The sequence below is a fragment of the Oncorhynchus masou genome, chromosome 6 (genome assembly GCF_036934945.1).
Source record: "Oncorhynchus masou masou isolate Uvic2021 chromosome 6, UVic_Omas_1.1, whole genome shotgun sequence".
NCBI lineage: Eukaryota > Metazoa > Chordata > Actinopteri > Salmoniformes > Salmonidae > Oncorhynchus > Oncorhynchus masou.
The window spans coordinates 30,851,932-30,876,443 of NC_088217.1; the positions used below are offsets into that span (position 1 = coordinate 30,851,932).

Sequence of the window (24,512 nt, forward strand, 5' to 3'; positions counted from 1 at the left end):
AGCCACTGAGATTTTTGCTCATTCGTCAAGGCAAAACTGCTCAAGCTCCTTCAAATTGGATGGGTTCATATGGTGTACAGCAATCTTTAAGTCATACCATAGATTCTCAATTGGATTGAGGTCTGGGCTTTGACTAGGCCGTTCCAAGACATTTAAATGTTTCCCCATAAACCATTTGAGTGTTGCTTTAGCAGAATGCTTAGGGTCAGTGTCCTGCTGGAAGATGAACCTCCGTCCCAGTCTCAACTCTCTGGAAGATTGAAACAGGTTTCCCGCAAGAATTTCCTTGTATTTAACACCATCCATCCTTCCTTCAATTCTGACCAGTTTCCCAGTCCCTGCCGATGCAAAACATCCCCAAAGCATGATGCTGCCACCACCATGCTTCACTGTGCGGATGCTGTTCTCGGGGTGATGAGAGGTGTTGGGGTTTGCGCCAGACATAGCGTTTTCCTTGATGGCCAAAAAGCAAAATTTTTGTCTCATCTGACCAGAGTACCTTCTTCCAAATGTTTGGGGAGTCTCCCACATGCCTTTTGGCGAACACCAAACGTGTTTGCTTATTTTTTTCTTTCAGCAATGGCTTTTTTCTGTCCACTCTTCCGTAAAGCCCAGCTATGTGGAGTGTACGGCTTAAAGTGGTTCTATGGACAGAAACTCCGATCTCTGCTGTGGAGCTTTGCAGCTCCTTCAGGGTCATCTTTGGTCTCTTTGTTCCCTCTCGGATTAATGCCCTCATTGCCTGGTCTGTGAGTTTTGGTGGGCGGCCCTCTCTTTGCAGGTTTGTTGTGGTGCTATATTCTTTCCAATTTTAATAATGGATTTAATGGTGTTCTGTGGATGTTCAAAGTTTCTGATATTTTTTATAACCTAACACTGATCTGTATCTCTCCACAACTTTGTCCCTGATCTGTTTGGAGAGCTCCTTGGTCTTCATGGTGCCCCTTGCTTCATGGTGTTGCAGACTTTGGGGCCTTTCAGAACAGGTGTATATATACTGAGATCATGTGACAGATCATGTGACACTTAGATTGCACACCGGTGGACTTTATTTAACTAATTATGTGACTTCTGAACGTAATTGGATGCACCAGATCTTATTTAGGGGCTTCATAGCAAATACATATGCACACACCACTTTTACGTTTTTTGAAACAAGTATTTTTTTTATTTCACTTCACCAATTTGAACTTTTTGTGTATGTCCATTACATGAAATCCAAATAAAAATCCATTTAAATTACAGGCTGTAATGCATCAAAATAGGAAAAATGCCAAGTGGGGTGAATACTTTTGCAAGGCACTGTAACAGCATGTCAATGTCAGTTTGAATAAGTTCCAATGGCATGTCCCTTACCTTGCGAGACAGAGGTACCTCTATAGGGACAGGGATGACCTCAGCTAGCAGGCAGCCATAGAAGGCCACCAAAAACATCCCAGGGTCACTGTTAGGGTACACTAGAGCCACCTACAGGAAAAAAAAAAACTAAGTTGCTGTATGGACCTCAAAGGTCCACTATGCAGAAATTTCGCCGCCATTTCCTGGTTGCTAAAATTCAAATAGTTCGCCCCATTTCAGTTTATGTCAAAAAACAAGCAAGTATTCTGTAGTGTAAAGAATCATTGTACTATCTAAACCATTATCAAATATATTTTCTATAAGCAAAAATATTGTATTTTCAGCTGTTTGAAGCTGGTGTACAAAATCAAATTAAAAGATGAAAAGTTTAAGCATGGGAAGCATAGAAATAGTGCACATAGAATATATCTACCGCTTCTTAGACATGTGCTCAATGAGAATGACAGATCTATAACAAAAATTTTGATGGGAATTTGGTCAGATTAACCAAAAAGTTACATATTGCAGCTTTAATTTATGGGATTGTTTTGACGCTATATCATTACGACGCAGAGGGAAGTAGAAGTAGTGTGAGTCGGTGTGGCTCACCCTGTCCCCAGGCTTGAGGACCTGCTCGTTCTTGGGCCCCAGTTTATTGAGGAGGGTGTAGGCCAGCTTCACACTGCGGCTCCACAGCTTTCCTGATGGAGGGAGAAGGGGAGGAGGGAGGAGGAGAGAGGAAAGAGGGAGGGCGGGCATCATAAATAACAGTGGCACACTCTGACAATCAATCTCATACTCCTCCTCTCATAACCCTCCATTACTTTGATTACTCTATCCACACCATGTCTACAGTATAGTACCAACCATATCCTAAAATAATATAAGAAATAAATGATCCAGGGCCAGACCTTGAACCTCCCTATATAGTGAGTAGAGTTATTTAAATGTAAGCAATCATATTACCGTGAGGGGGTTAAGACTAACGTACCGTACGTCAGTGTGTACAGTGGTTTGTGTGTGGGCCAAGTTTCTTAGAGTACATCAGTGTGTACAGGGGTTTGTGTGTGGGCCAAGTTTCTTACAGTATGTCAGTGTGTACAGTGGTTTGTGTGTGGGCCAAGTTTCTTAGAGTACATCAGTGTGCACAGGGGTTTGTGTGTGGGCCAAGTTTCTTACAGTACGTCAGTGTTTACAGGGGTTTGTGTGTGGGCCAAGTTTCTTACCGTATGTCAGTGTGTACAGGGGTTTGTGTGTGGGCCAAGTTTCTTACAGTACGTCAGTGTTTACAGGGGTTTGTGTGTGGGCCAAGTTTCTTACAGTACGTCAGTGTTTACAGGGGTTTGTGTGTGGGCCAAGTTTCTTACCGTATGTCAGTGTGTACAGGGGTTTGTGTGTGGGCCAAGTTTCTTACAGTATGTCAGTGTGTACAGGGGTTTGTGTGTGGGCCAAGTTTCTTACCGTACATCAGTGTGTACAGGGGTTTGTGTGTGGGCCAAGTTTCTTACCGTACGTCAGTGTGTACAGGGGTTTGTGTGTGGGCCAAGTTTCTTACCGTACGTCAGTGTGTACAGGGTTTGTGTGTGGGCCAAGTTTCTTACCGTGTGTACGTCAGTGTGTGTGTACAGGGGTTTGTGTGTGGGCCAAGTTTCTTACCGTACGTCAGTGTGTACAGGGGTTTGTGTGTGGGCCAAGTTTCTTACCGTATGTCAGTGTGTACAGGGGTTTGTGTGTGGGCCAAGTTTCTTACAGTACGTCAGTGTTTACAGGGGTTTGTGTGTGGGCCAAGTTTCTTACCGTATGTCAGTGTGTACAGGGGTTTGTGTGTGGGCCAAGTTTCTTACAGTATGTCAGTGTGTACAGGGGTTTGTGTGTGGGCCAAGTTTCTTACCGTACGTCAGTGTGTACAGGGGTTTGTGTGTGGGCCAAGTTTCTTACCGTGTGTACGTCAGTGTGTACAGGGGTTTGTGTGTGGGCCAAGTTTCTTACCGTGTGTGGGCCAAGTTTCGTCAGTGTGTACAGGGGTTTGTGTGTGGGCCAAGTTTCTTACCGTACGTCAGTGTGTACAGGGGTTTGTGTGTGGGCCAAGTTTCTTACCGTATGTCAGTGTGTACAGGGGTTTGTGTGTGGGCCAAGTTTCTTACAGTACGTCAGTGTGTACAGGGGTTTGTGTGTGGGCCAAGTTTCTTACCGTATGTCAGTGTGTACAGGGGTTTGTGTGTGGGCCAAGTTTCTTACCGTATGTCAGTGTGTACAGGGGTTTGCCAGTGATGTCCAAGGCGGTGAGAGCGGGGCTCTTGCCCTGTGTGGCCCCCCAGCGAACCAGGGCAGCCTGGAGGGCAGGGGGCCAGTTACTGACCACCCCCAGGGGCTCCCCCTTCACTGGGATGATCGGACGTCCCTCTGGCCGCGGGGTGTTGGGGTCCGGCTGAGGTACTGGAGGAGGGGACGGGAGAGCAGTATTAACCAGAGAGCACCATTGAGGTTGGTACAGAGCAGTGGAAATAAAAATATTGTAGGTGACATTGACAGATATATAGTCTGATCCCAGATCTGTTTGTGCTGACTGGAGTTGGCAAGACTGCACTAACAGATCTGGGACCAGGCTAAGAGAGATCTACTAATTGAAGAATAAATGGTGACTCACCCTCTACAATTTCCTCCTGGTCGTCCATGAAGAAATCACTGAGGGGGGGCCTCTTGGGCCTCTTCAAGGTGTTGAGCAGCTGCTGAATCTTAGTGGACACCCTGCTGTTCACCGGGACACCTGGAGGGTGGGGGGTGGGTGGTCCGACAAACACTGTCACACACACATACACTCTCCCTGCCCCGATACACAAAGCCTTCATTTCACACACAACTCTGGCTTGCCTTATTTCGCCAGAACATTTCTCCACTCTCAGTCTGCTAGTTTTTAATCAACATCATAATTTCCCACTGCAAGCTGACCCCTGGGAGTGGTCAATTCTTAAATTATTTTTAGAAAGAAAGCCAGTAGACAAAGTGCTCCCTCTACACCAGGACTGGGAGGGTCGGAGTCAGGTTGATGGGAATAGGAATCATTGGATTCATAATTGGAAAACACATGAGGATTCATCCGTTTCAGAGGATGGTTCTGGTTTCAGAGATCTACTATGCTCCCTAAAATCAGACGGTACAGAGGATGGTTCTGGTTTCAGAGATCTACTATGCTCCCTAAAATCAGACGGTACAGAGGATGGTTCTGGTTTCAGAGATCTACTATGCTCCCTAAAATCAGACGGTACAGAGGATGGTTCTGGTTTCAGAGATCTACTATGCTCCCTAAAATCAGACGGTACAGAGGATGGTTCTGGTTTCAGAGATCTACTATGCTCCCTAAAATCAGACAGTACAGAGGATGGTTCTGGTTTCAGAGATCTACTATGCTCCCTAAAATCAGACGGTACAGAGGGTAAGAACAAAGGCACAAACAGTACACAGACGTACAGTGAGGGAAAAAGGTATTTGATCCCCTGCTGATTTTGTACGTTTGCCCACTGTCAAAGAAATGATCCGTCTATAATTTTAATGGTAGGTTTATTTGAACAGTGAGAGACAGAATAACAACAACAAAATCGAGAAAAACGCATTTCAAAAATGTTAGAAATTGATTTGCATTTTAATGAAGGAAATATGTATTTGAAACCTCTGCAAAACATGACTTAGTACTTGGTGTCCCACTCCTCTTTGCAGATCTTCTCCAAGTCATTAAGGTTTCGAGGCTGACGTTTGGCAACTCGAACCTTCAGCTCCCTCCACATATTTTCTATGGGATTAAGGTCTGGAGACTGGCTAGGCCACTCCAGGACCTTAATGTGCTTCTTCTTGAGCCACTCCTTTGTAGCCTTGGCTGTGTGTTTTGGGTCATTAGCATGCTGGAATACCCATCCACGACCCATTTTCAATGCCCTGGCTGAGGGAAGGAGGTTCTCACCCAAGATTTGACGGAACATGGCACCGTCCATCGTCCCTTTGATGCGGTGAAGTTGTACTGTCCCCTTAGCAGAAAAACACCCCAAAGCATAATGTTTCCACCTCCATGTTTGACAGTGGGGATGGTGTTCTTGGGGTCATAGGCAGCATTCCGCTTCCTCCAAACACGGCGAGTTGAGGGGATGCCAAAGAGCTCCATTTTGGTCTCATCTGACCACAACACTTTCACCCAGTTGTTCTCTGAATCATTCAGATGTTCATTGGCAAACTTCAGAAGGCATGTATATGTGCCTTCTTGAGCAGGGGGACCTTGCTGGCGCTGCAGGATTTCAGTCCTTCACGGCGTAATGTGTTAACAATTGTTTTCTTGGTGACAATGGTCCCAGCTGCCGTGAGATCATTGACAAGATCCTCCCGTGTAGTTATGGGCTGATTCCTCACCGTTCTCATGATCATTGCAACTCCATGAGGTGAGATCTTGCAATGAGCCCCAGGCCGAGGGAGATTGACAGTTCTTTTGTGTTTCTTCCATTTGCGAATAATCGCACCAACTGTTGTCACCTTCTGACCAAGCTGCTTGGAGATGGTCTTGTAGCCCATTCCAGCCTTGTGTAGGTCTACAATCTTGTCCCGGTCATCCTTGGAGATCTTTCTGATTGAGAGGGGGTCAAATACTTATTTCCCTCATTAAAATGCAAATCAATTTATAACATTTTTGACATGCGTTTTTCTGGATTTTTGTGTTATTCTGTCTCTCACTGTTCAAATAAACCTACCATTAAAATGATAGACTGATAATTTTTTTGTCAGTGTGCAAACGTACAAAATCAGCAGGGGATCAAATATTTTTCCCTCGCTGTATATATTCTCATAGGGAATGTGTTACCTCTTCTGTTACCTATTGCCAGTCAAAATAACATGTGACAGGGTGGAAAAAGACCAGAAGAAAAGAAAGCAACATGGTTTGGTTAATGATATATGGTCCAGTCGGAAAGCAAAAGTCAGGAAAAAATACTTATTACTTCAAAAAAGTTATTTCCAATGGAAATGCACAATTGTATGAATCGACGAGGACACACACTCACAATCTCACACATACACACACTCACAATCTCACACATACACACACTTCCGTACTCTTACGTGACCCATCACACACACACACACACCTTAATAGAGATGCTATTCTTACCGTCGGCTGTCTCCATCATGCCGGAGTGACTCTGTCCGCGGCTCATCCCCCGGACCACGGGAGGGTTGTTGGGCCGGTCCACCTGAGAGAAGTCCCTGGCCTGGGGGGCCGCTGTTGTCACATCTGGGAGGGGGGCACTGTTCTCTGAAGGGCCTGGGAGGAAGGCAGGGTGATTTTATCTGGGGTTACAGGTCATGACGTTCTAGTGTTGTGATCATGAGGACATATCTTACCGATACGTGCGTGAGCCAGCATGTCAGCTATGACTGGATGCTGTAGTTGTGGTTGGTACTGCGGCTGGTACTGGGGCTGATACTGGGGCTGATACTGGGGCTTGTACTGGGGCTTGTACTGGGGCTGGGCTTGGGGCTGGGATGGCTGAGGCTGGGGCTTGCCCTCTCCATGGGACAGGGTGGAGGAGGCAGAGGAGGAGGTGGATGAGCCTTGGACAAAGTGGTTGATCCAGGAGTCAGGGCTCTGCAGACCCGGGGGCTGCAGCAGAGAGGGAGTGTCCAGAGCCTCCAAATCGGCTCCCACTGACGACTGCCTCAGCAGAGCACTCTCATTCTCTGAACCTGACGACGAGTCTGAGATAGGAGAAAGCGTAAGAGAGAGAATTAGAAAGAGAGCGTGTGACATTAGGATTAAACTCTACAGTACTAACAATAAAGCTTACGTAGGCTGTTCCTGAGGAAATAGAAGCAGTCAGGCTGATTTGAGGGGGTCAGTCCTACGCTACCTGGTGGGGTGCAGTTCATGACGGGCGACTGGACGTAGGTGGAGCGGCGTTTGGTGGGCATGGGCAGTGCCATCTTCTCCTCTTTGTGTTTGGCCAACGCAGCCTGCACCGTCTCTGTGTGGATATCTGAGGCAACAAGAGAGAAAGAGAAGGAGAGAGAGGGGGGAAGAAGGCAAGAGGTAGAAATTACCCTTTAGAATTTGGATGCTCGGATAGGGATGGAGAGGAAGAACCTGAACATGAGAACACCCACAGATAAACTTGAGTTTTTTCTTCTGAAATCTAAGTGAAACTACCAATGACGGAGACCTTTCAATAATCGTTATTCCATAGATATTGATGCATAAAGACAATCAGTGTTCTGTCAAAAGCTGAAGTGATGTTTGACTTTTAACCATCAGAGGAGAAGAGACGCCAGTTGGGTCCTGCTGTAACAGGAAACCACTGTTTGTGTGATGGAGAGAGGGTCTATTACGATCCTCACCCATCCCTTCCCTTTAGAAAGTACTCACAGCACACCCCTTCATGTTTTGGAATACTTATCTAATCAAGATATATTCATGTTTTATTATCCATCTATTTTTATAAATGTTCACATTTTTCTTTCACTTTGTCATTACAGTATTTTGTGTACCTCATTGACAAAAAATGACAATTAAAATAATTTTTAATCGCACTTTGTAACAACAAATCATGGAAAAAGTCAGGGGTGTGAATACTTTAAGGCACTGTACATTCATACATGCACGCACCCACCACACACAGGTACGCAGTCATGTACGCAAGCATGCACCGAACCCACGCACGCACACACACACACACACACACACACACACACACACACACACACACACACACACACACACACACACACACACACACACACACACACACACACACACACACACACACACACACACACACACACACACACACACACACACACACAGAATACATAGCTACATGGAAGAGAATCTACATAAACCGTCATCAAAAACAACACATTAACCAACACTATAGAATGTCACAAGATAACATTTGATTCTTCTAAAAATAGACTGCTATTCTGTTTCCATTCTTCCCATATGCTGCATGTCCAATCATTCATTACCATAGAAACATGAGAGAATGACCATCACATAAGTTTGAGAGGCGTCTCTGTGGATATAGGTGAGGTTGCCGCACGGTAACCAAGAAATGAATAGCAGAGACTACAAACATACACACTAGAAGCACCTCAGCCTAGCAACACACACACACTGGCTGCTACCTTACACACCCATGTAAATGCATATAGGCTACATACACGTGCACACAAGACAAGCCCTTCTGGATCTAAACATCAATAATATTGCTGACAGCTAATTCTACATCCACTTGCCCACACCCTCACCATCTTCCTTTCTCTGTACCTCTCCTCCACCCCCCACCCCCCCCATGAGACTGAGGTGTCAGCAGGTTCATCATAAGGAGGATGAAACCATCCAGACTTGCCTTCTCCCGGACCCCTCTCTCTATCCCACCTCTCTATCCCACCTCTCTATCCCTCCTCTCTATCCCTCCTCTCTATCCCTCCTCTCTATCCCTCCTCTCTATCCCTCCTCTCTATCCCTCCTCTCTATCCCTCTCTTATTCCCTCTCTTAGTCCCGCTCCATTTCTATGTGATATTCCTCTGTTATCCCCCTCCTCTCTATCCCTCTCTTATTCCCTCTCTTATTCCCTCTCAGTCCCGCTCCATTTCTATGTGATATTCCTCTGTTATCCAGTAATAAAACTGTGTTTTTCCTCAATACTCTCAATACTCTGCATCCTATTTGTTTCCACCTGACTACCAGCTACCACTCCCTTTCCCTCTTTCCCAATCCTTCTTCGCTTTGCCCCAAAACCAGTCGGACTTCCAGCAAGATCCCCAGAGATCCCTTCAGATATCAAATGGAACTTGAAGAAAACGTTCATGCAGTTCTCTCTATCTGGTCAGCCGTCCTATAGGATCCAATAGATCACACACAATGGTAGTCCTTCAGCCCCTCTGGCACATCAGACTGGCATTGATTTAGTGTGTGTGTGTGTGTGTGTCTCACGTGAGAGGCGAGACCAGTCTGATGCAGAGGCTGTCCAGACAGGGAAGGGAGGAGAGGGAAGTGGAAGGAGAGAGAAACAGTAGAGCATGAAGCTGCCTAGAGGGAGGATACATTTACACTGTGTGCACCTCTAGTAACAGAAGGAGAGAGAGAGAAAAACAGTGAGAGAGAGAGAAAGCGGGAGAGAGCAAGAGAGGGAAGGAGAGAGCAAGAGAGAGGGAGAGAGCAAGAGAGAGAGAGAGAGAGAGAGAGAGAGAGAGAGCGAGAGAAATCAGTTATTTTGTGTCTTTTCAACCATCTAAAGATCCATTCTAACAATCCTTCCCTGCAAACTTTAGAATCTACAATAGAATTCTATGGTTCTGAGTTCATCCATCCTGTTTAGTATTCCCCCTGCTCTCTCCACAGCCCAGCACATTGCCAAGCCGTGACATCCCTCCACACTCACAATGTGAGGGATCTGGACTCCTGGGCTCCCCTGAAGAGGGGCTGCTGAACACTGTAAGAAGTATAGGGACTTTTCTTTCTCCACAACCCAACAGGAAACACACACACACACATGACCTCAGACAGTATTCACTCTAACACACACACTCAAAGCAGTGCTGCCCTTTTATTGGTATTTGAGACAATTATGGGATTACAATATTCTGCTTCAAAACTTTATTACTGGTTATATTGATCGAAATTAAAGAAAATACTGAGAGAATAGATAAAACCTAACATGAATGAAAAACTCAACATTATTGACTATGACTGGATTACCTTAGGTGACTTTAAGTGTCGATTTAAAACGTAAACGTATGTAAGGATAGAAGTTGTTGCTCACCTGATCGGTAGCGGTCATCCCTGGTCCCTCCGCTGCGGTGCGGTCGTCGGGAGCGGCGATCGCGGTAGCGAGAAGAGGAGCTGGAGGGAGGAGCCTGTGTGTGAGCGCTGACATGGGTGGAGCCAGAGGCGTTGCTAGGACCAGGAGCATGTGCGTCATAGGCAGGGGGGGGAGGTTCTACTGGGGAGCACAACAAAAATTAAGTAGATGATTAGGAGTTCACAAGACAGTAAACAAAGTACATAGTATATAGACGGTAATGTACCACAGAGTACATGTATAGAGATGTAATTTCCATAGATGCAGACAGAGAGGGCTCAGATCTCTCCATGCTTTCAGTTCTTCCCTTGACCCTTGACCTGACTAGGGCTGTGGCTGTCATGAAAATTTTTTCAGCTGGTGATTGTCAAGCAAATAGCTGTCGGTCTCACGGTAATTGACCGTTAATTAACATAAACACATTTAGCATCTCTGGGCTTCGACACAGCCTACAAACCACTGATGCAGACCTTTGAAACATTTCCATTTTGAAAAGTCCATGTTCTATAACCTACACCATCACAATACATCCATTATTTACTTTAGACTGGTCTAAAGAAACATGATATGAAGAAAATGTAGTCTATTTCAGAAGAACAGAATAGCATACTCGGAGTTGACTTAGGTTAGGCCCTGATGTGGCTATGCCATAGGGCTGTGGGCTACACTAGTTAATTTAGCAGACAAGATTTGCTTAGACTTCTGTGGCATTATTTTATATTATTTTATAGTATGAAGAATACAATTGAACATCTGAAAGAAACAGAAAGGATATTTTCTCCAAAACTATTTGAGGGAGTGCGTACATGCAGCTATTCTGTGTTGAGCGGTTAACAAAGAAGGTCCTCCTGTATGTTTAATTTAGAGTTATTTATGCAACTTTAGTTGTGATTAGGGTCGGTAACTTTCCGGTAAATTTCCAGGATGTTTCCGGAAATTTTCCAAGGGAAGTTAAGCTCGGGAATTTGGGGGATTTTGCTTAAATTCATAAAAAAAGTTAGCTTATGACAGTGAAACTTTTTTGTGTGATACACATAAGGCAATTCTAGTTCTTGTGGCATATTTTGGTTCAATTATCCCCAATTCAATGCATGCACAGTGCATTCCTCCATCACATGTGCAGTGCACTCTTCCATCACATGTTCAGCTGATTCTCAAGATCTTGCACACTAATGAGATGCTATTGAGCCCACACTACTACACTGTCTAAGCCAAGGACTACATGCTTTCTGGTAAGTTTTGATTACAGTACTGGGTGGGGTGAATATATTTTATATGACATACATTATTTTTTGTTAACTAGTAAATAGTAGCCTACAGCAAAGTGTGTTTTTATCCTTTCTAACTTAACAATTTCTGCTAGTTAGATTTTGCTACCATGTGGGTTTTAGCTTGCTTGAGCCTGCTAACTGAGGAGTGTTAATTCACCTGTTTCCATACATGTTTCATTTTAAAACAATTATCTCACAAAGGAGTTGTTTAATCTAACTGCTTAACTACTTATCTGTACATGGAATTTTATTTTTTATTTTGATTAATTATTTCCTAATCTTTACAGGAAAATGCCATGGGCAGTATCTGATGTGTGGAGACATTTCACTGCAGCTAATGTAGAAGGAAAAATTGTGTACATTTGCAAATACTGTGCCAAATCATATGTGAAGAATGCAACAAAGATGCAGAATCATCTGGCCAAGAGCATAGAGTTTCCTCAGCGCTCACAACCTCTGAGACAAAGTCCCTCTACTTCTATTCGAGGTGAAAATGATGAATCAGACACCTTATCGATAGCAACAGCTAATGGTCCTTTTGGAATCAGAAGTTTGTTTGACTCAATGGAGGAAAGTAGTCAGGGAAATGCTGATGAATGTCTTGCTTGAGCTGTGTACGCAACTGGTTCACCTCTGATGCTCACAGGCAATGTGTATTGAAAGAGATTTCTGAATGTTCTTCACTCAGCATACACCCCTCCAACCAGACATGCTGTATCTACTCATTTTCTGGATGTAGAATTCAACAGAGTTCAAGTTAAAGTCAAGCAAATCATAGAGAAAGCAGGCTGTATTGCAATCATCTATGATGGGTGGTTGAATGTTCCTGGGCAAGGAATAATTAACTAAATCATCTCCACCCCACAACCAGTATTCTACAAGAGCCCAGACACACCGGCCTCTACATTGCAGATGAGCTGAAGGCAGTCATCAATGACCTTGGACCACAGAAGATATTTGCACTGGTGACAGACAATGCTGCGAACATGAAGGCTGCTTGGTCTAAAGTGGAGGAGTCCTACTCTCACATCACACCCATTGGCTGTGCTGCTCATGCATTGAATCATGGTACAGAAAACAATGAATACACTCTACAAGAGAGCCAAGGAAATGGTTAGGTATATGAAGGGTCATCAAGTTATAGCAGCAATCTACAGTGCCTTGCGAAAGTATTCGGCCCCCTTGAACTTTGCGACCTTTTGACACATTTCAGGCTTCAAACATAAAGATATAAAACTGTATTTTTTTGTGAAGAATCAACAACAAGTGGGACACAATCATGAAGTGGAACGACATTTATTGGATATTTCAAACTTTTTTAACAAATCAAAAACTGAAAAATTGGGCGTGCAAAATTCAGCCCCCTTAAGTTAATACTTTGTAGCGCCACCTTTTGCTGCGATTACAGCTGTCGCTTGGGGTATGTCTCTATCAGTTTTGCACATCGAGAGACTGACATTTTTTCCCATTCCTCCTTGCAAAACAGCTCAAGCTCAGTGAGGTTGGATGGAGAGCATTTGCGAACAGCAGTTTTCAGTTCTTTGCACAGATTCTCGATTGGATTCAGGTCTGGACTTTGACTTGGCCATTCTAACACCTGGATATGTTTATTTTTGAACCATTCCATTGTAGATTTTGCTTTATGTTTTGGCTCATTGTCTTGTTGGAAGACAAATCCGTCCCAGTCTCAGGTCTTTTGCAGACTCCATCAGGTTTTCTTCCAGAATGGTCCTGTATTTGGCTCCATCCATCTTCCCATCAATTTTAACCATCTTCCCTGTCCCTGCTGAAGAAAAGCAGGCCCAAGCCATGATGCTGCCACCACCATGTTTGACAGTGGGAATGATGTGTTCAGGGTGATGAGCTGTGTTGCTTTTACGCCAAACATAACGTTTTGCATTGTTGCCAAAAAGTTCAATTTTGGTTTCATCTGACCAGAGCACCTTCTTCCACATGTTTGGTGTGTCTCCCAGGTGGCTTGTGGCAAACTTTAAACAACACTTTTTATGGATATCTTTAAGAAATGGCTTTCTTCTTGCCACTCTTCCATAAAGGCCAGATTTGTGCAATATACGACTGATTGTTGTCCTATGGACAGAGTCTCCCACCTCAGCTGTAGATCTCTGCAGTTCATCCAGAGTGATCATGGGCCTCTTGGCTGCATCTCTGATCAGTCTTCTCCTTGTATGAGCTGAAAGTTTAGAGGGACGGCCAGGTCTTGGTAGATTTGCAATCGTCTGATACTCCTTCCATTTCAATATTATCGCTTGCACAGTGCTCCTTGGGATGTTTAAAGCTTGGGAAATCTTTTTGTATCCAAATCCGGCTTTAAACTTCTTCACAACAGTATCTCGGACCTGCCTGGTGTGTTCCTTTTTCTTCATGATGCTCTCTGCGCTTTTAACGGACCTCTGAGACTATCACAGTGCAGGTGCATTTATACGGAGACTTGATTACACACAGGTGGATTGTATTTATCATCATTAGTCATTTAGGTCAACATTGGATCATTCAGAGATCCTCACTGAACTTCTGGAGAGAGTTTGCTGCACTGAAAGTAAAGGGGCTGAATAATTTTGCACGCCCAATTTTTCAGTTTTTGATTTGTTAAAAAAGTTTGAAATATCCAATAAATGTCGTTCCACTTCATGATTGTGTCCCACTTGTTGTTGATTCTTCACAAAAAGATATAAAACTGTATTTTTATGATTGAAGCCTGACATGTGGCAAAAGGTCGCAAAGTTCAAGGGGGCCAAATACTTTCGCAAGGCACCAAGCAAAGTGAGAAGAATAAAAGCACCACATTGAAGCTGCCAGCAACACCCGTTGGGAGGGTGTTGTCATCATGTTTGACAGTCTCCTGGAGGGGAAGGAGTCTCTCCAAGAAATGTCCATATCACAGTCTACCGATATGGACAACCCATCAAGAGGATCCTCCTGGAATGTATTTTGGGAGAGAGTGGTAAGCAGCCTGAAACTCCTGAAACCTATAGCAGTAGCCATTGCACGGATTGAGGAAGACAATGCCATCCTGTCTGATGTTCAGATTCTGCTTGCAGATGTAGGAGAAGAAATCTGTACTGCCCTGCCCACTCCACTGTTGATTTTTTTTAAATACATTAAAAGCGCGAAGACTTCAGCCTGAAGCCCATACAAGCCGCAGCGTACATATTGGTCCCCAAGTATGCTGGCAAGAGCATCCTGTCTGATGCAGAGATGAACAATGCCTATGGTCCCATCACTACCTTGTCTTGCCACCTTGGCCTGGATGAGGGAAAGGTTCTTGGCAGTCTGGCGAAGTATACTTCCACGCAAGGGCTTTGGGATGGAGATGCAATATGGCAGTCGTGACAACATATCTCATCAGCCACCTGGTGGAAGGGACTTTGTGGATTTGAGGCGCTTTCCCCTGTTGCCTCCATCATCCTCCAAATCCCAACAACATCAGCCGCCTCAGAGCACAACTGGTCCTTGTTTGGGAACACACACACCAAAGCACGCAAGAGGCTGACCAATAAAAGAGTTGAAAAATTTGTGGCCATCCGGGCTAATTTGAGGCTTTTTGAGCCTGACAATGAGCCATCCTCAACAAGGATGGAAAGTGACAATGAAGATGAGGCCTCAGAGTCTGATGTTCAAGAGGTGAAAATTGAGGAGGTCCAGGGAGAAGACATGGAAGCCTGAGAGGAAGACAACTAAAGCTTTAATTTCAAGACTATCATTTTACAGATGTATGTTGAAAAGGGTTTTGGGAGATGTGATGGATCACATCGTCATTTTGTCATTTCCGGTCACAACTTGCAGACTTGTTTACGTGTTGCTGTGCGTTTTGTTGCCAACCTTACTTTGCTACCTGACAACATTACGTTTTTATCTTTTTAATTACCATTTATATTTTTAGTTTTTCCTTCACTCAACTTTTTTTCATTCAACTTTTTCACTCCGGACGCTTTATCTGGACATGGTTCGTCAGGACCTCCACCAGCTGAAGCTAAGTAGTAACATTAACATGATGCCTTCTAATTGCAGTCACTGTACTCATAATATACAGGAGAACGATCACCTTATGGCGAGGATAGCTGTGCTGCAAGCCCAGCTTCGGACACAATCGTTAGGCAAGGGTCATTTTAGTGTAGGAAAGGATGAAACAGCGTCTGTGCCACCAGTAAGTACAGATAGTAGTATAAATCCCCTCACACAGTTCCCGCAGCCTGACAACTTTCTCATGGCTTCTGGAGGGAAATGCTGTAGGAATGCTCAACCGGTGTCGCTCATTCAGCCGACAGAAACTTTCAACCGGTTTTCCCCATTAAGCAGCGAGTCGGAGTCTGAGGCCGAGCCTTCTCTGGTCTCTCCCGTTACGGGGTCTGAGACGCCGAAGCCTCCAACCATTAGCTCTGACAAATTGAAAACTCTAGTCATTGGCGACTCCATTACCCGCAGTATTAGACTTAAAAAAGAATCATCCAGCGATCAGACACTGTTTACCAGGGGCATGGCAACCAACGTTAAGGCTATTCTGAAGATGGTGCTGGCTAAAACTAAAACTGCCGAGTGTAGAGAGTATAGAGATATTGTTATCCACGTCGGCACCAACAATGTTAGGATGAAACAGTCAGAAGTCACCAAGTGCAACATAGCTTCAGCGTGTAAATCAGCTAGAAAGATGTGTTGGCATCGAATAATTGTCTCTGGCCCCCTCCCAGTTAGGGGGAGTGATGAGCTCCACAGCAGTCTCACAACTCAATCGCTGGTTGAAAACTGTTTTCTGCCCCTCCAAAAAGACAGAATTTGTAGATAATTGGCCCTCTTTCTGGGACTCACCCACAAACAGGACCAAGTCTGGCCTGCTGAGGAGTGACGGACTCCATCCTAGCTGGAGGGGTGCTCTCATCTTATCTACCAACATAGACAGGGCGCTAACTCCTCTAGCTCCACAATAAAATTAGGTGCAGGCCAGGCAGCAGGCTGTTAGCCAGCCTGCCAGCTGACTGTGCTAGTGGAGTCTGCCACTAGCACAGCCAGTGTAGTCAGCTCAGCTATCCCCATTGAGACCGTGTCTGCGCCTCAACCTAGGTTGGGCAAAACAAAACATGGCGGTGTTCGCCTTAGCAATCTCACTAGGATAAAGACCTCCTCCATTCCTGCCATTATTGAAAGAGGGCTACCTAATGTTAGATCCCTCACTTCAAAGGCAGTTATAGTCAATGAACTAATCATTGATCATAATCTTGATGTGATTGGCCTGACTGAAACATGGCTTAAGCCTGAGGAATTTACTGTGTTAAATGAGGCCTCACCTCCTGGTTACACTAGTGACCATATCCCCCGTGCATCCCGCAAAGGCGGAGGTGTTGCTAACATTTACGATAGCAATTTTCAATTTACAAAAAAAAAAATGACATTTTCGTATTTTGAGCTTCCAGTCATAAAATCTATGCAGCCCACTCAATCACTTTTTATAGCTACTGTTTACCAACCTCCTGGGCCATATACAGTGTTCCTCACTGAGTTCCCTGAATTCCTATTGGACCTTGTAGTCATAGCAGATAATATTCCAATTTTTGGTAATTTTAATATTCACATGGAAAAGTCCACAGACCCAATCCAAAAGGCTTTCAGAGCCTTCATCGATTCAGTGGGTTTTGTCCAACATGTCTCTGCACCTACTCACTGTCACAGTCATACTCTGGACCTAGTTTTGTCCCATGGAATAAATGTTGTGGATCTTAATGTTTTTCCTCATAAACCTGGACTATTGGACTACCATTTTATTACGTTTGCAATCGCAACAAATAATCTGCTCAGACCCCAACCAAGGAGCATCAAAAGTCGTGCTATAACTTCTCAGACAACACAAAGATTCCTTGATGCCCTTCCAGACTCCCTCTGCCTACCCAAGGACGTCAGAGGACAAAAATCAGAAATAAATAAATAATAACCCTTACCACCTAACTGAGGAACTCAATGTATCCTTGCGCAATACCCTAGATGCAGTTTCACCCCTAAAAACTAAAAACATTTGTCATAAGAAACTAGCTCCCTGGTATACAGAAAATACCCGAGCTCTGAAGCAAGCTTCCAGAAAATTGGAACGGAAATGGCGCCACACCAAACTGCAAGTCTTCCGAATAGCTTGGAAAGACAGTACCGTGCTGTATCAAAGAGCCCTCACTGCTGCTCGATCATCCAATTTTTCCAACTTAATTGAGGTACATAAGAATAATCCTAAATTTATTTTTGATACTGTCGCAAAGCTAACTAAAAAGCAGCATTCCCCAAGTGAGGATGGCTTTCACTTCAGCAGTAATACATTCATGAACTTCTTTGAGGAAAAGATCATGATTATTAGAATGCAAATTACGGACTCCTCTTTAAATCTGCGTATTCCTCCAAAGCTCAGTTGTCCTGAGTCTGCACAACTCTGCCAGGACCTAGGATCAAGAGAGACACTCAAGTGTTTTAGTACGATATCTCTTGACACAATGATGAAAATAATCATGGCCTCTAAACCTTCAAGCTGCATACTGGACCCTATTTCAACTAAACTACTGAAAGAGCTGCTTCCTGTGCTTGGCCCTCCTATGTTGAACATAATAAACGGCTCTCTATCCACCGGATGTGTACCAAACTCACTAAAAGTTGCAGTAATAAAGCCTCTCTTGAAAAAGCCAAACCTTGACCCAGAAAACCCATATTTTACCTCTTGGGGATGTCATTCGAAAACATAATGTTAACTTTCACTGCTATGCGGATGACACAGCTGTTCATTTCGATGAAACATGGTGAAACCCCAAAATCGCCCTCGGTAGAAGCCTGTGTTTCAGACAGAAGGAAGTAGATGGCTGCAACCTTTTGACTTTTAAATCCGGACAAAACAGAGATGCTTGCTTTAGGTCCCAAGAAACAAAGAGATCTTCTGTTGAATCTGACAATTAATCTTGATGGTTGTACAGTCGCCTCAAATAAAACTGTAAAGGACCTCGGCGTTACTCTGGACCCATAAAAATTATGCAGAAAAATGTATCTATGCTTTTGTTTCTTCGAGATTAGACAACTGCAATATTTTACTTTCCGGCTACCCGTATAAAGCACTAAATAAACTTCAGTTAGTACTAAATTTGACTGCTAGAATCCTGACTAGAAACAAAAAATGTGATCATATTACTCCAGTGCTAGCCTCCCTACACTGGCTTCCTGTTAAGGCAAGGGCTTATTTCAAGGTTTTACTGCTGAACTACAAAGCATTACATGGGTTTGCTCCTACCTATCTTTCTGATTTGGTCCTGCCGTACATACCTACACGCACGCTACGGTCACAAGACGCAGGCCTCCTAATTGCCCCTAGCAAACAGCTGGAGGCAGGGCTTTCTCCTATAGAGCTCAATTTTTATGGAATCGTCTGCCTACCCATGTGAGAGTCGCAGACTCGGTCTCAACCTTTAAGTCTTTACTGAAGACTCATCTCTTCAGTGGGTCATATGATCGAGTGTAGTCTGGCCCAGGAGTGTGAAGGTGAACGGAAAGGCTCTGGAGCAACAAACCGCCCTTGCTGTCTCTGCCTGGCCGGTTCCCCTCTCTCCACTGGGATTCTCTGCCTCTAACCCTATTATAGGGGCTGAGTCACTGGCTTACTGGTGCTCTTTCATGCCGTCCCTAGGAGGGGTCCATCACTTGAGTGGGTTGAGTCACTGACGTGATCTTCCTCTCTGGGTTGGCGCCCCCCCCTTTGGGTTGTGCCGTGGCGGAGATCTTTGTGGGCTATACTCGGCCTTGTCTCAGTATGGTAAGTTGGTGGTTGAAGATATCCCTCTAGTGGTGTGGGGGCTGTGCTTTGGCAAAGTGGGTGGAGTTATATCCTTCCTGTTTGGCCCTGTCCGGGGGTATCATCGGATGGGGCCACAGTGTCTCCTGACCCCTCCTGTCTCAGCCTCCAGTATTTATGCTGCAGTAGTTTATGTGTCGGCGGGCTAGGGTCAGTTTGTTATATCTGGAGTACTTCTCCTGTCTTATCCGGTGTCCTGTGTGAATTTAAGTATGCTCTCTCTCTAATTCTCTCTTTCTTTCTCTCTGAGGACCTGAGCCCTAGGACCATGCCTCAGGACTACCTGGCATGATGACTCCTTGCTGTCCCCAGTCCACCTGGCCGTGCTGCTGCTCCAGTTTCAACTGTTCTGCCTGCGGCTATGGAACCCTGACCTGTTCACCGGATGTGCTACCTGTCCCAGACTTGCTGTTTTCAACTCTCTAGAAACAGCAGGAGCGGTAGAGATACTCTTAAAGATCGGCTATGAAAAGCCAACTGACATTTACTCCTGAGGTGCTGACTTTCTGCACACTCGACAACCACTGTGATTATTATTATTATTATTATTTGAACATGCTGGTCATTTATGAACATTTGAACATCTTGGCCATGTTCTGTTATAGTCTCCACCCAGCACAGGACAGGACTGGCCACCCCTCATAGCCTGATTCCTCTCTAGGTTTCTTCCTAGGTTTTGGCCTTTCTAGGGAGTTTTTCCTAGCCACCGTGCTTCTACATCCGCATTGCTTGCTGTTTGGGGTTTTAGGCTGTGTTTCTGTACAGCACTTTGAGATATCAGCTGATGTAAGAAGGGCTATATACATTTGATTTGATATTTATTTAATTGGGGATCATTCAATATTCCCTTTCTTTTGTTGTTCCATGAAATCATCCCATGTGAAGAGTCAACTTATTGAATTAAAGTTCAATTTGTAACTAAATTGTTTTGTTTTTATTTCTATTGGAAGGATTTAATCATTTGCAATTATGTCTACTTATGATAATGTAAAAAGTGTATGTTTCTGTCTCCATATGACATGGTAAACATATCCAATGCAAAAGACATCTACATTTAAATGGTATTAATATTAATTCCCATATATTCCCGTTCATTCCCATATGTTCCAGTTAATTCCCACGGAAAGTTTCCACCTCTGAATTATCCCTAAAATGTGCAACCCTAGTGATACAAACGTTGGGCTATATGTTTTGATTTTGAATACATTCTGCATGATGCGACTCTAATGATGATTTGAAAAAAGTCGCATGAAAGGCATAAGCTCTGCTTTGTTTTTTTTGCACAGGCTACACACACTTCATCAGTCTCTCATTCACAGTTTGACCGGGAACCTCAAATCAAATCAAATGTTATTGGTCACATACACATATTTAGAAATGTTATTGCAGGTCAGATGTTAGGTGACAAAGTCAGTTAGTGATGCTATGTTATGCTATTGCACACTCTCAAAATAAATCATCCTATAATCTGATACAATCTTACAAAATGTCATTAGGTTCTATATGTGCTTTTATAACATACAATATTTTCATAAAATGTACAAAGATCTTTACAAAAGGGTTCCATCTAACCATAACAGATTATTATTAGATATTTATTTTCCTTTATTTAACTGGGCAAGTCAGTTAAGAACAAATTCTTATTTACAATGACGGCCTACCCCGGCCAAACCCGGACGAAGCTTGGCCAATTGTGTGCCGCCCTATCGGTCTCCCAATCACAGCCGGATATGATACAGCCTGGATTCGAACCAGGGACTGTAGTGACACCTCTTTCACTGACCGCTGAGCCACTCAGGAGCCCTATGTCATCAAGACATTGTAAACAAGGGAGCAGCTTTAGTCATTTCCGAGAATAGCTGATATTTGCATACAATTATTAGTGGGCTAAAGAGGGAAGTGGTGCCTGGCTGTCAGGAGAGGATAATGGTGTTTCTCTGAACTGTAGGAAAGTCTGGAAAAACTGTAGTGACTGGGGGTACCATTAAGAGGGAGCAGTGAGCACCAAACAGCTATGATTATGAACATCATGATGATTTTTGTAAATGAACTAAAACCAAACAAAAAGAGTAGATGGATATGGTAGGTATGTTCTCATAGGCCGAAGGGGCACATGGATCAAATTCTAAAAGTAGGAAAAGAGAAAAGAGGGGAGATGTTGTATCCAGGATAAGATGATAGGTCAATGTTGCTTACCTGGTGTTTGCATGAAGAAGGGAAGCAGAAGTTTAGTCTTTTTCTTCTCATATCCCTTCTGAGTGATATCACCTGAGAAAGAAGAGAGTAATGTTTACTATTGTGTTCAAACAATCACAACATGCAACACACACACACACAATACTAGTTCCACAGACAGTACACATACATACAGCTCATTCAGAAAGAATTCACACTCCTTGACTTATTCCACATTTTGTGGTGTTACAAAGTGTAATTAAAATGAATGGCATTGGAAAACCTCCCTGGTATTTGTTGTTGAATTTCCGAGACGTGTAGTCCACTTGTCATTCCAATCTCCTTTGCATTAGCGTAGCCTCTTCTGTAGCCTGTCAACTATGTGTTTATCTATCCCTGTTCTCTCCTCTCTGCACAGACCATACAAACGCTCCACACGGCGTGGCCGCGGCCACCCTAATCTGGTGGTCCCAGCACGCACGACCCACGTGGAGTTCCAGGTCTCCGGTAGCCTCTGGAACTGCCGATCTGCGGCCAACAAGGCAGAGCTCATCTCAGCCTATGCCTCCCTCCAGTCCCTCGACTTCTTGGCACTGACGGAAACATGGATCACCACAGATAACACTGCTACTCCTACTGCTCTCTCTTCGTCCGCCCACGTGTTCTCGCACACCCCGAGAGCTTCTGGTCAGCGGGGTGGTGGCACCGGGATCCTCATCTCTCCCAAGTGGTCATTCTCTCTTTCTCCCCTTACCCATCTGTCTATCGCCTCCTTTGAATTCCATGCTGTCACAGTTACCAGCCCTTTCACGCTTAACATCCTTATCATTTATCGCCCTCCAGGTTCCCTCGGAGAGTTCATCAATGAGCTTGATGCCTTGATAAGCTCCTTTCCTGAGGACGGCTCACCTCTCACAGTCCTGGGCGACTTTAACCTCCCCACGTCTACCTTCGACTCATTCCTCTCTGCCTCCTTCTTTCCACTCCTCTCCTCTTTGACCTCACCCTCTCACCTTCCCCCTACTCACAAGGCAGGCAATACGCTCGACCTCATCTTTACTAGATGCTGTTCTTCCACTAACCTCATTGCAACTCCCCTCCAAGTCTCCGACCACTACCTTGTATCCTTTTCCCTCTCGCTCTCATCCAACACTTCCCACACTGCCCCTACTCGGATGGTATCGCGCCGTCCCAACCTTCGCTCTCTCTCCCCCCGCTACTCTCTCCTCTTCCATCCTATCATCTCTTCCCTCTGCTCATACCTTCTCCAACCCATCTCCTGATTCTGCCTCCTCAACCCTCCTCTCTTCCCTTTCTGCATCCTTTGACTCTCTATGTCCCCTATCCTCCAGGCCGGCTCGGTCCTCCCCTCCCGCTCCGTGGCTCGACGACTCATTGCGAGCTCACAGAACAGTGCTCCGGGCAGCCGAGCGGAAATGGAGGAAAACTCGCCTCCCTGCGGACCTGGCATCCTTTCACTCCCTCCTCTCTACATTTTCCTCCTCTGTCTCTGCTGCTAAAGCCACTTTCTTCCACTCTAAATTCCAAGCATCTGCCTCTAACCCTAGGAAGCTCTTTGCCACCTTCTCCTCCCTCCTGAATCCTCCTCCCCTTCCCCCTCCTCCCTCTCTGCAGATGACTTCGTCAACCATTTTGAAAAGAAGGTCGACGACATCCGATCCTCGTTTGCTAAGTCAAACGACACTGCTGGTTCTGCTCACACTGCCCTACCCTGTGCTCTGACCTCTTTCTCCCCTCTCTCTCCAGATGAAATCTCGCTTCTTGTGACAGCCGGCCGCCCAACAACCTGCCCGCTTGACCCTATCCCCTCCTCTCTTCTCCAGACCATTTCCGGAGACCTTCTCCCTTACCTCACCTCGCTCATCAACTCATCCCTGACCGCTGGCTACGTCCCTTCCGACTTCAAGAGAGCGAGAGTTAGACCCCTTCTGAAAAAACCTACACTCGATCCCTCCGATGTCAACAACTACAGACGTGCCGTCCTTGGCCAGCTCTCCCGCTATCTCTCTCAGAATGACCTTCTTGATCCAAATCAGTCAGGTTTCAAGACTAGTCATTCAACTGAGACTGCTCTTCTCTGTATCACAGAGGCGCTCCGCACTGCTAAAGCTAACTCTCTCTCCTCTGCTCTCATCCTTCTAGACCTATCGGCTGCCTTCGATACTGTGAACCATCAGATCCTCCTCTCCACCCTCTCCGAGTTGGGCATCTCCGGCGCGGCCCACGCTTGGATTGCGTCCTACCTGACAGGTCGCTCCTACCAGGTGGCGTGGCGAGAATCTGTCTCCTTGCCACGCGCTCTCACCACTGGTGTCCCCCAGGGCTCTGTTCTAGGCCCTCTCCTATTCTCGCTATACACCAAGTCACTTGGCTCTGTCATAACCTCACATGGTCTCTCCTATCATTGCTATGCAGACAACACACAATGAATCTTCTCCTTTCCCCCTTCTGATGACCAGGTGGCGAATCGCATCTCTGCATGTCTGGCAGACATATCAGTGTGGATGACGGATCACCACCTCAAGCTGAACCTCGGCAAGACGGAGCTGCTCTTCCTCCCGGGGAAGGACTGCCCGTTCCATGATCTCGCCATCACGGTTGACAACTCCATTGTGTCCTCCTCCCAGAGCGCTAAGAACCTTGGCGTGATCCTGGACAACACCCTGTCGTTCTCAACTAACATCAAGGCGGTGGCCCGTTCCTGTAGGTTCATGCTCTACAACATCCGCAGAGTACGACCCTGCCTCACACAGGAAGCGGCGCAGGTCCTAATCCAGGCACTTGTCATCTCCCGTCTGGATTACTGCAACTCGCTGTTGGCTGGGCTCCCTGCCTGTGCCATTAAACCCCTACAACTCATCCAGAACGCCGCAGCCCGTTTGGTGTTCAACCTTCCCAAGTTCTCTCACGTCACCCCGCTCCTCTGCTCTCTCCACTGGCTTCCAGTTGAAGCTCGCATCCGCTACAAGACCATGGTGCTTGCCTACGGAGCTGTGAGGGGAACGGCACCGCAGTACCTCCAGGCTCTGATCAGGCCCTACACCCAA

The 24,512-nt window shown here is 45.3% G+C and overlaps 1 protein-coding gene across 9 annotated transcripts in view; it reads right to left on the reverse strand.

Annotated features, from left to right (window-relative positions):
- LOC135541883 (disco-interacting protein 2 homolog B-A-like) overlaps positions 1–24,512 on the reverse strand; it is a 98,573-nt gene that overhangs the window by 29,514 nt on the left and 44,547 nt on the right. For 5 of the 9 annotated variants that reach the window (XM_064968346.1, XM_064968343.1, XM_064968345.1 and 2 more), the window contains exons 2-10: positions 21,466–21,537; positions 10,135–10,314; positions 7,161–7,349; positions 6,718–7,071; positions 6,485–6,637; positions 3,986–4,105; positions 3,577–3,774; positions 1,948–2,039; positions 1,357–1,467 (exon numbers count right to left, since the gene is read on the reverse strand). In XM_064968346.1, coding sequence (XP_064824418.1) covers positions 1,357–1,467; positions 1,948–2,039; positions 3,577–3,774; positions 3,986–4,105; positions 6,485–6,637; positions 6,718–7,071; positions 7,161–7,349; positions 10,135–10,314; positions 21,466–21,537 — 1,469 coding nt within the window. The remainder of the gene's footprint in view (positions 1–1,356; positions 1,468–1,947; positions 2,040–3,576; positions 3,775–3,985; positions 4,106–6,484; positions 6,638–6,717; positions 7,072–7,160; positions 7,350–10,134; positions 10,315–21,465; positions 21,538–24,512) is intronic. The other 4 variants (XM_064968349.1, XM_064968348.1, XM_064968344.1 and 1 more) reach the window with 2 other exon arrangements.